Source organism: Pan troglodytes, chromosome 19 (assembly GCF_028858775.2).
Source record: "Pan troglodytes isolate AG18354 chromosome 19, NHGRI_mPanTro3-v2.0_pri, whole genome shotgun sequence".
Taxonomy (NCBI): Eukaryota; Metazoa; Chordata; class Mammalia; order Primates; family Hominidae; genus Pan; species Pan troglodytes.
In genome coordinates, this window is record NC_072417.2 from 88,845,660 (window position 1) to 88,857,585 (window position 11,926).

The 11,926-nt window shown below is 54.9% G+C and overlaps 1 protein-coding gene across 4 annotated transcripts; it reads right to left on the minus strand.

Annotated features, from left to right (window-relative positions):
• Positions 1-341: 341 nt before the first annotated feature.
• Positions 342-11,009, minus strand: WBP2 (WW domain binding protein 2). Of its 4 annotated transcripts, none has more exon segments than NM_001280501.1 (8): positions 342-1,429; positions 1,550-1,626; positions 2,129-2,251; positions 2,438-2,572; positions 3,212-3,304; positions 4,246-4,381; positions 6,209-6,317; positions 10,200-10,297. In NM_001280501.1, coding segments are annotated over 8 exon segments (786 nt in total). In that variant the 5' UTR covers positions 10,259-10,297; the 3' UTR covers positions 342-1,375.
• Positions 11,010-11,926: the final 917 nt, after the last annotated feature.

Genomic DNA, 11,926 nt, shown 5'->3' on the forward strand with positions numbered 1-11,926 from the left:
AGGACTTAGGCCAGGGCTGCCATTCCTCGAGGAGCCAGCAGGGGACAAGGTGGCAGCCCCAACCCCTCCCTTCAAGGCCAACTCTGGGCCACATCCACCTCTGTCCCAGCCAGGCCCTGGGGACTCAGTGGGGGAGGGACACAGCTGCTGAGCGACAACTGTTAAGAACCAGCTCCAGAGGCCAGAGCTGTCTTGGGGACCAGACAGGCTGGCTGGGCCGTGAGAATGGGGATCCTCCCATGGGAGGGAACCGTCCCAGAAGCCTCCAAGGCCCTCAGCGGCCAGACGGCTCTCCTTCCGGAAGAGACCCCCGGGTCACCACACGCAGAGCCAGAAAGGGTCCAGTTATTTCATTTTTACTATTTCACATTTTCAGCAAACAAACTGAGGTGCAAACAGGGTTTATTTCACATTAATATATTAACTGGATTTTTTGTCAAATAAATAGGGAATTCTCTTTAAATAACCATCTCCTCACTTCATGGCCAGTCCAGGAACAAACAAGAGTGAATGTTAGCGCATCCAGGGGCACAAAGCTTAAGGGGAAGAAGCAGGCTGGGGGGCTGGTGGCAGGTCCCGGCCAGCACACAGGGTCAGGGGCCCTTGTTCCCGGCCCCACCCAGCAGCCACCAAGTGGACAGACATGCATTCTCTGGTTCCAGTCAGGAAGCTCCTTCTAGAAGGAAGTGAGAGGTGAGGGAAAGCAAATTCCAGAAACACCAGCAAAAGGCAGAAGGGCTTCCTCCCAGCCTCGGCGGCCCTGCCCCGACGCCACCCAAGCCCTGGAAGCTCATTTTACAGCTTCAAAAGTCACACAGGGTGGCAACAACATGACCCAGGACAGGGAAGGGAAGGAAGGGTGGCGGGGGCTGCAGCTGGACCCTGGCTGAGTGGAATGCGGGCGCGGTGGCCTTCTGAGACCAGCACAGACCAGCAGAGGGAATGTGAGCAGGGTCTGGCAGGGCCCGGGAAGACACCTGGCTGGTCTGAAGTGGCTCATGAGGCTGAGTGTAGCAGTGGGTGCCAGACTGAGGGAGCTGGACTGCGGTGGAGGAGGTGGCCAGAGAGTCCCTTCGAGGGGAGAAGCTGAGAGTGAAACAGGAACAGGGGATGCTCCGTGCTCCCAGAAGAGCCCCAGACGGTGAGGGAGGTACGCTGGGCAGCACTGTGGGCTCCGGGCTGGCATGGGAAGCTGGGCGGCACCTCTCCCGAGGCCGGGGGCCCTAATGTCCCACAATGCTAGTTCCTGGTAATTGTTTATGATCAGACCTGGAGGGAGAACAAGGCGCCCCCTCCCCTCCCCAAGCCCCAGCACAGCCCCGATGGGAGGGGTAGGGTAGAGAGATGAGGGTGGGAGGCAGGGAGGCAGGAGGGCCTACTGGGTCTTCTTATCTTCCGGTGGGTAGTAGGGAGGTGGCGGCGGCTGGCTCTAAAGAAGGGAGAAAGGAGAGATTTGCATTAGAAGGTTTAAAACATGGTGCGGTCATCCCCCTGCGGCTCCCAGCATCTGCGGCTGTGGGGCTGCACCGGCACTGCCAAGCCCTCTCACCGTGGGCATGTAGACGTTGTGAGGATTGCCCGGGTTGTAATAGGCGCTGGCGGCTGCTTCTGCGGCCTTGGCTTCGGCTGTGAGAGCAAACACACCTGGTGTCGGTGACAAGTTCTCCTCCCCCTGAGCTCAGCCAAGAGACCCCGGGCCCCCATGGCTCGGGGCAGCTGGTGCTGGGGGTCCAGTTCCACCAATGAGAGCAGCAGGTGAGGTTTCCTGAGCACATGCCACGCGCTGGCACGGTCCTTTCCAGGCCCATCGCATGTCTCACCTCATCTAATCCTTGAGCCAATGCCCCAGGTGCCACTGTGACCGACCAGCTGAGTGTAGATGAGAGGATCGAGAGGCACACAGGGTGACCTTCCCTGCCCAGGGCACATGGATAGCTAACGGATGGGGGTGGGGCCAGAATCTAGCTCTGCTCCACCAGGCCACAGCCCTGCTGGGCCCCTGGGGTAGTCCAGGGGTCATCCACCATCTGCGGCTCTCAGCAGTCTCTGGCCATTCTGAGGCTCTCTGTGCGACATCGGGGAGGAGAGGGCTGGTCCCGAAGGGCTGCCAGCACCCAAGGGCCCTCACCTGCAGGAGTGGAGGGGACATCGGGGCCGCTGACCGGAGGTTCCATGGGCCCAGGGTAGGGCGGTGGTGGGGGCTGCACGTATCCCATGGCCCCGTCCATCATGGGGGGTCCTGGATAGAACTCTGCTCGGTGAGAGAGTAACAAGGACATGGTGAGCACCCGGCTGCGGCCCCCTCCCGGGTGGGGGGGGCCTCTCCAGCTCCTTTGTTAGTCCTGAAGCAGCTCAAGGAATAAAGTCTCCCTGGCCTGGGGGGAGCCTGGGTAGGTGGGCTCATGAGGGGAGGGAGGGCAGCAAAGGACACACTCACCAGGCGGGGGCGGTGGATAGGGGTAGCCAGGAGGGCAGGGGTACATTCCATTGGCGACTGGCGGGGGATAGACATAGGCCCCGCTGGGCATGTAAGAGTAGCCATAGGCTCCACTGGGGACTTCACCTCTGGAGGCTACGAGCACAAGGGGAAAGAGAAATGAGCGTGGCCTGCCTTGGGGCGGGGAGAGGGCAGCCCCGCTGCCTGCAGATGGGAGCTACTGGGTCTCAGGAATGTGCCCCGCAGACATGCTCTGTCCATCCCACTCCACTCTCCACCCATACTCGGGGGGCCACCTTGGTCAGGGATGAGAGAGGACGGGAGAGGTCAGAGCCAGGGGAAGGCAAGGGAGGTCAAGGACAAGGCTGGAGGGTGGACAGAGGCCCGGAGGGAGGCTCAGGGCTGGGGTAGGAGTGAGCTGGCGGAGGATGTCTGCTGGCCCATCCCTCGGTCATTTTCAATGGCTGCGGAACCGCAGTCGAATGGTTGGTTTAGTGTTTGTTTTATGAGGCCATGGTAAAGTGTCCTTGAGTCCAAACAGCTTTGTCAAAACGTCATCCACCTGCCCCAGGCAGGGAAATGCAGTCTCTGAGGTACAGGACAGAGCTGATGCCAATGACAGCTTTCCTTCCCAACTCCTAGGCCTGGTCAGCCTGGTGCCCAGACACTTACCTCTTGAGTTCTTGAAAAAGCAAAACGAAAAGGAAGCAAACTCATACCAAACCCCTACATGTTTAGTGTGTCTTTAGCCCCTAATCTTCGGAGCCTGGATACCTTGAGATGCCACCTGGAGCATCCGCTGTCCGAACTCAATGGCGCCCCCTGCCGTGAAAGTCAACTTGTAGGAAGCAGAGCCTTCCCAGCCACCTGAGAGGGGAAGGACAGTGAATAAACAGCACAGGAAAAGAAAACTTATGCCCAAAGAGATGGCTGTTTTCCTCTCCAGGACTTCATCCAACGCCCGGGAGGCCTGCGGGGGCTGGGCCTGCACTGTGATGGGGACTTCCTGGTGCCATGGTTTCCAGCCTGCTGCCTGCATAGGAGCCAGCACTGCAGCCTGGCCTGGCCCTGCTGTACTCGCTTCCCCCTTTGGAACAATGGCCTCTCCTTCCTGGAACAAGCCTGTCCTCCCACCCTTGGCCCAATATGTACACGGGTGCCAAGGCCACATCAAGGTTTCTCTCCGCCCCCAGTCAAGCACTCGGCAGCTTCACAGGAACAAGCCCACTCAGCAACAGCCGACCTTAAAATTCAGAGCAGACCTCTCGTCCTAAGGGGGCCCAAGGACAGACTCCGGCCCCTCTAGCCTGGCTTCTGCCCAAAGGGGGACCAAGAGTGTCTCAATAGCAAGGGCGGGCCTGGCTGGGTGTCAAGGGGAAGGCAAGTTCAATGCAGAGGTCTCTGGGGCCTGCCAAAAAGCCAGCCCCAAAGCAGGGTGACTCTGGCTTCCCAGAGGCAGCTGCCTCTTCCTGGCTCTCATGAAAAGGCCCCTCTCAAGAACCTGATGCAGCTCCTTCCTGAGTCTAAAATTTGTATGCGCTTGCCAAGTTGCACTAAGCATCTTGACTCAGTCTGCAGGCTTCTGCAGACTTCACGCTCTGAAAAGCTGATCTGAGCTGCTGTCTTTCATGCCAGCATTTTCCCCACCTCTTGGCAATCAAACCCCACCAGCTGGCAGCCCAGAGCTGGGAAGAGGTCATGGCTAGGGCGATAAGGGTCTGAAGGGGACGCCCCCACGGCGGCAGTCAGAGGTTCCCAGGACACCTCCCTGCAGGCCCCATGCGTGTCCCTGAGTTCCCATCACCTACCTCCCGCTTCCGCCTTCACTGTTCCCTTGATGTAGTTTGCACCAAATACGGGCTGCTTGATCTCACAGTCTTTCATGAGATAAAATGGCATCATGAAGGACTGCATGGCATCCTTGCCCTTGGACAGAAAGATGACCTGCAGGGAGAGAGGGTGAGGCCATCAGTACTAGAAGCACAGCCCACGCTGCCATGCTTCCCGCCTGCTTCCTGGGAGTGATGAGTCCTCTCCCAGTGCCAGGGTCCAGCAGCCCCACGGCTCTCTCTGTGCCAGACACTCCTGGAGAGAGCTTTGGAAAGGGAAAGGGCTCACCGCAGCCTGGAGAGGCCAAGCTCACGCACACGGGAGAAAAACGTGCTGGTCACAGATAGTATCTATGAGCAGGGCAGACTGCTTTGTCACTGACGTGGTGGGGTGGTGGCGGTGTTGCCTAAGTGAAGGGGCCTACGAAGCTAGGGAAGGACAGGCAGAGGCAAGGCAGGGATGGGTTCCTGAAAGAGGGGGGTCTCCAGCCTGAACTCTCCAGAACTGAGAATGATGGTGCAGTAGGTCGCTAGCTCCCATTGAGGGGGGCTATAAACAGCAACAAGAGCTCTCCTGGAGCCTGTGCCTGGAGAAACCCTTGGGTTTTCTTTTTTCTTTTCTTTTTTTTTTTTTTTTGAGATGGAGTCTTACTCTGTTGCCCGGGCTGGAGTGCAGTGGCGCGATCTTGGCTCGCTGCAAGCTCCGCCTCCCGGGTTCACGCCATTCTCCTGCCTCAGCCTCCCGAGTAGCTGGGACTACAGGTGCCCGCCACCATGCCCGGCTAATTTTTTGTAGTTTTAGGAGAGACGGGGTTTCACCGTGTTAGCCAGGATGGTCTCGATCTCCTGACCTCATGATCCGCCCGCCTCGGCCTCCCAAAGTGCTGGGATTACAGGCATGAGCCACCGCGCCCGGCCCCAGCCAGGGTTTTAAACCCACAACTTTTATCTGTGACTGAAGGTGCCAAGTTGAGCCTCCAGAGATGGGGTTATGAGACTCTCCTGTCTTTGCTAAGTCATGGAGATTAAAACTTGAAAATGTGCTCCTCTTCTTCCAGCTGTCTTTGAGTCTAAGTCTTTTTTTTTTTAGGCAGGGTCTCACTCTGTTGCCCAGGCTAGAGTGCAGTGGCATGATCCCAGCTCACTGCAGCCTCAACCTCTCCAGGCTCCAGTTATTCTCCGCCTTACCTCTTGGGTAGCTGAGACTAGAGGCATGTGCCACCACACCCAGCTAATTTTTGTATTTTTTGTAGAGATGGGGTTTTGCCATGTTGCCCAGGCTGGTCTCGAACTCCTGAGTTCAAGTGGCCTGCCTACCTTGGCCTCCCAGAGTGCTGGGATTACAGGCATGAGCCTCCGCACCAGCCTGTCTTTGAGTCTAAATCTTGAGTAGCCACAGGCAGCAATTCTTTTCCAAGAACATCCATTTGTATTTCTCAACCTCTCAGAGTCCACGTGGGTAACTCTCAGGCAGGGCCCATTCTGCAGCCTGGCATTTGTCATTCTGCGGGGTGGTACCGGGCTCTCTGCCCAGTCCGGAGGCCGTGCCACGCAACTGTACCCTGTTTACTGGATTTCTCACTCTGGATACACACAGGGCTTCATGGGCTACTCTCACAGAAAACAAAATATTAATAATAATAGTCTGGCCTCCAGGCCCAAGTCATGCCAGCGGCTGCATCCAACTCTATAGAGATTTTGCAGCAGCGGCTCTGGAATTGACATGGGTTCACTGCCCAGTGGTCAGGTCAGTTACACAAAGAGCCTGGTGATTTTGGAATCCAGGAGCATGTGACAGAGAAACAGGCAGAGTGAAGCACTAACACTCACCAGGATTCAGAGGCCACCTGACTCATGAGGCTGAGGCAGACCTGACACTAAGACTCACGTCACCTCCAACAGCAACACGCCTCTCAACCAACTGCCCTGCTGTGCAACTCACCCGGTAAGGGGTAAGGTAGACAGTGCCTTTCTTGGTCCCTTTGAAGGCTTCTGGCACGTTCTTCATGTCATTGAATGTGAGTTCCACGTGATCATAGGACATTAGGATGCTGTGATGACAAAAGAGGAAAAGCCTCAATAAGACAGTATGGAGACGCGATGTCACCCAGACACTGGGCCTTTCTCCCAAGCAGCTGCCCGGCACGTCAGCTCTCATAACCTCTCAACAGTGCGTCATTAAAACTATTCATAGGGCTGGGCGCGGTGGCTCACGCCCGTAATCCCAGCACTTTGGGAGGCCAAGGCGAGCGGATGACCCCTGGTCAGGAGTTTGAGACCAGCCTGGCCAACATGGTGAAACCCCATCTCTACTAAAAATACAAAAAAATTAGCCAGGCGCCGTGGCGGGCACCTGTAATCCCAGCTACTCAGGAGGCTGAGGCGGGAGAATCGCTTGAACCCAGGAGGCAGAGGTTGCAGTGAGCTGAGATGGAGCCACTGAACTCCAGCCTGGGCAACAAGAGAGAAGCTCTGTCTCAAAAACAAATAAATAAATAAAGCCATTCATAGGGCCAGGCGCAGTGGCCCACACCTGCAATCCCAGCACTTTGGGAGGCTGAGGCGGGTGAATCGTTTGAGCCTAGGAGTTTGAGACCAGCCTGGGCAACATGGCGAGACCCCATCTCTACAAAAAAACTAAAAACCAACAAAAAAACCCATTAATATAGCCATGGAAGGAATGAGCAGGTTGGGGGTTCTGTAAAATTTCCCAAACCCCGCTTATAAAGCCCCCAAATGATCAACATGGTAGCAGAGCTACAGGGCTCTGGAGAGGCCATCATCCCTCAAGCAGGTTAGATAATCTGGCTTAACTCTTCTATTTTCTTTCTTTTTTTTTTTTTGAGACGGAGTCTCACTCTGTCACCCAGGCTGGCGTGCAGTGGCGCGATCTCGGCTCACTGCAAGCTCCGCCTCCTGGATTCACGCCATTCTCCTGCCTCAGTCTCCCAAGTAGCTGGGACTACAGGCGCCCGCCACCACAACTGGCTAATTTTTTGTATTTTTAGTAGAGACGGGATTTCACCGTGTTAGCCAGGATGGTCTCGATCTCCTGACTTCGTGATCCACCTGCCTCGGCCTCCCAAAGTGCAGGGATTACAGGCGTGAGCCACTGCGCCCGGCCAACTCTTCTATTTTCTTTTAAGTCCTTGTGATAGATGTTCTGTTTTTGCTGGTTTGTTTTTCAAGCCTAAAATATAAACATGTCTAAGAGATGACTGTACAGATCACAACAGGACCTCCTTCGGGGTTCTTTTAAACCTGGGTTCTTAAGCGGGGTTTGCAGGAAAGTCCATGAAGCCCTTGAGATGATCACGTACGTCATATGTGCATTTTTCTGGGAGGAGAGTCCACAGCTTTCATCATTGTCAAAAGAGTTCACGACTTGAAGAGTAACGTTCACTATTTTAATTATAATTTTTTATTTTTTTGAGACGGAGTTTCACTCTTGTTGCCCAGGCTGCAGTGCAACATAGCGTGATCTCAGCTCACTGCAACCTCCACCTCCTGCGTTCAAGCGATTCTCCTGTCTCAGCCTTCCAAGTAGCTGGGATTACAGGCATGCGCCACCACGCCTGGCTAATTTTTTGTGTTTAGTAGAGACAAGGTTTTACCATGTTGGTCAGTCGGGTTTCAAACTCCTGACCTCAAGTGATCCACCCACCTCAGCCTCCCAAAGTGCTGGGATTACAGGCGTGAGCCACCATGCCCAGCCTAATTATCAAATTTTGGACACTGGACTTAACACTTCAATTGTTTTTATTTTTATTTTTATTTTTATTTTTATTTTTTTTTTTGAGACGGAGTCTCGCTCTGTCGCCCACGCTGGAGTGCAGTGGCGCGATCTCGGCTCACTGCGAGCTCCGCCTCCCGGGTTCACGCCATTCTCCTGCCTCAGCCTCCCGAGTAGCTGGGACTACAGGCGCCCGCTACCACGCCCAGCTAATTTTTTGTATTTTTAGTAGAGACGGGGTTTCACCGTGTTAGCCAGGATGGTCTCGATCTCCTGACCTCGTGATCCGCCCGCCTCGGCCTCCCAAAGTGCTGGGATTACAGGCGTGAGCCACCGCGCCCGGCCTTACACTTCAATTGTTATAGATACAACTTTTTCAGACAGCAGGCTGAAGCACTTTCTAAAACAGCAGGCTGAAGGCACACCTTACTTAGCAGGACTGAGCCCTAAGCCAGGTAGAAGGCCGAGCAGGATAGATACATTCTTGTCTCAGAAAGTTCCACAGAGACAGAAAGAAAAACAGTCCCCAGAGATGTTGCCAAATGGCACGAAAAGCTGGCCAGGCCTGGGAACTGACTCACACACAGATATGCAACAAAACAGTGTGAGGTGTCTCTGATTACATGATAAAAAGGTTCACACTGTTCTGTTTGTCTTCTGCCTCCCCCCATATATCACAACTTTCTCTGACTGGGGAAGGGTAAGTGGGAAACAACTGGTATAAGCAAAGGAAAATGGCTGGGCGCGGTGGCTCACTCCTGTAATCCCAATACTTTGGGAGGCCGAGGAGGGTGGATCATGAGGTCAGGAGTTCGAGACCAGCCTGCCCAACATGGTGAAACCCTATGTCTACTAAAAATACAAAAAAATTAGCTGGGTGTAGTGGCGGGTGCCTGTAATGCCAACTACTGGGGAGGCTGAGGCAGGATAATCGCTTGAACCCAGGAGGCAGAGGTTGCAGTGAGCTGAGATCGTGCCACTGCACTCCAGCCTGGGCGACAGAGCAAGCCTCCATCTAAAAAAAAAAAAAAGAGAGAAGAGAAGTACTGCTCAGAGAAAAGAAGGAATTACCAGCAACAGGCTGGGCCCATGAAACTCTGAGCGGGTAAGATAGAGGGAAAGTGAGCATGCTGGGTCACTCTAGGCATTTTCCTCTGACTCATCAAACATTCCCAAGTCACAGGGCAGCTGGATGCTGGCCTTAGCTGGGTACAGGGCTCTGACTCCACGATGTCTCCTTTGGGGACTCAGGTGCCTCCTAAGCTCCTTCTGCCTTCAAGAGGCAATTCAGGGTCGGCATAGTTCAACCCAGGGCTGGCTGGTCTGATTTTCAATACCCAAGGAACAAAAGGAGACAGAGGCCATTTAAGGCTTCTCTTGGCAGAGACTGGAGGAGAGACAGGATGCAATGAGCAAGGGGTGGGGAGGATGGAGTGGAAAGAACCTTGAATTAGGAGAGCTCTGCCTTCCGAGGTGACCCAAACCAACAGGCATTCAAGAGAGAGGCAAGGGAATGACTTTACGGACCCACACAGCGCCAGGAACTGTTAGACATCTGACAAACGTCATCTGTTTAATTTCACCTCTGGGACCTCAGTTTTTTACCGGGAACCTGAACAGTTCTGGAACATACTGGAAGCCTGTATGCTGGAGGTTAATCCTATTAACTTTGGAGTCAAGACTCCTTTCCTGGAATTACCATCTGTTACTTACACAGTTGCGATCTCGGGCAAGTTACTTAACCTTTCTGCCCTCCACTCTCCCTACCTATGAAATGTGGACAGTAGTAGATTATACTGCACAGAATTTATTAAATAAGGTAGAAAAGGCGCAGAGCCTGACACGTAGTAACGTTGTAGACATCCAATAAGTGACAATTATTTTTGTTTGGGGCTCCTCCCAGCTACTGAAATCACAAGTCTGGGAAGGGGTTCAAGAATCACCCCTAGGCCCCACCGGGGGCCCCATACCAGGTCCCCATGCAGACGTCCCACCCCCGCCTCCCAGCTGATCACAACCTCCCGGGCTCTCCCCCACGGCCCACCCACCTTCCTCCAACCCCGCCCCCAGCCGTTCCCCACCAACCTCACTCCATCAGTGCTCCCTCTTCAGGGGCTTATTCCCCACCACCCACCACCCACCGCCCACTTCCTCGACACCCGAACTTTGGTCCTCCAGGATCCTTCCGCAGTGTTTTCACCTCTCGGTGTTATTGACGATCACTCCGCCGCCCTCCGAGTGATTCTTGTTGAGCGCCATAGTCTCTCCAACAGGGGTCCCGAGACTCAAAACGCAATGAGCTTGCGCCCCTCTTCGCCCCGCCCCTAGTGGCGTCTTCTTATTAGAGTCAGCCAATCAAAGCTCGAGTGCGGAGGCTGGCCCAACCACCTGACCCGAACGTCACGTGGTAATAGTTTACTCCCTCCTTCCAGTTCCTCCTGCGCAACAAACAAGATGAAGACTACAATTCCCAGCAGGCAACGCCCCCGCAGCCTCGGCCTCTCCCTATGCTGGAGGAAGGATGCATTCTGGAACTTGTAGTCTCCTGGATCATAGGCCTGAATTGGTTCCACATTTTGCGTAACCAATCGGCTTGTGCCATCCCCACCCGGCCTCTTCAGCCGGACGGAAATAAACAGTTCCGCTCCTGGCAGGGGCGCGATCTTGGGGACTCCGGCAGCGCGTTAAGGGAAGTCCTGCTGGCCGAATGCGACCTGGACATGGCGTGGGAGCGCCGAGCTGTCCCCTTGTGGATGGGGAGCTTTCGTTCACTCAGCAGACGTTTATGGGGCGCTTGCGTGACTCTGGGGCGTTTAGCTGAGCCGGAGGCCCGGGCTCTTGGGGACGCGGTGGGCTGGCGGCGTCGGATCACCCCGCCATCCATCTCACCACTCCCAGCGCTGAGCCCGGGGGGCGGGGAGAGTCCCTCATGGGGAGGGGAGGCCGTGTGCCCCGCCTGGCTCCCACCACGTTCGCAGGCCGGCCGGGCGCCCCTCGCAGCCCCCTCTCCGGCCTCGCGGTGGCGCCGCTCCCCCCTTAGCGCCCAGCGGGGTCCCGGCCGGAAGACTGAAGGCTGAGTGGGACTGGGCACGGCGCGAAACCGGCAGCCTGATAACTAGGATTTACAGAATAAGGTTGACTCCTGTCAGCTCGTGACCCAGCCCTGGGCGTTCTCCACGGGGCAGCTGTCATTCCCTAACCGCCCCCCACCAAACCCCTGCACCTCCGAGCTGAATCCGTGAGGCGGAGAGAGGGGGCTGCACTTCCCACGTGGTAGTTCCGGTACTCGTTAATGTTAAGGAATTAGAGTTTGCTTTTCAGTAGACAGCTGCTTTCCTGACTGTGGTGGCCAACCTCTAGATCCACCTGCTTAACTTCACTTTCCAGGGAGGTCTCCTATGTGAAGAAACAAAGCTGCCTCACTAGAAAAGATCAGGAAACAGCAGCGTTCTGTGAGGTCCTGTGCAATACCAGGTTGGACCTTGCAGGAGAAGTACAGTGGGTTAAGGATAGTCATAATGAAATCTGCCCCAATGGTTAGATGTATTTTGGCGCCTGCAATCTCTGCAGTCTTTAAAAAGAATTAAGTCAGACTATGTGCTGATATGGAAAGATCATCAAGGGTTATTAAGCACAGAATGCTGTATACATGTAGTTGTATTTGTATAAAAAATAGGATCTAGATAGAAAATTTTTGCAAAGATCCATCAGAAAATGTCTGGCATTTTTGAGGCATGGGTCTAGGAATTTGGGGTGGATTGGTGACTCGGTATGTCAGTATGCGTTGTACTCTTTGGTACTGTTTAATTTTTTTTTTCTATGTGCGTTTAAAATATAAATTTAGGCCGGGCGCGTGGCTCACGCCTGTAATCCCAGCACTTTGGGAGGCCGAGGCGGGCGGATCACGAGGTCAAGAGATCGAGACCA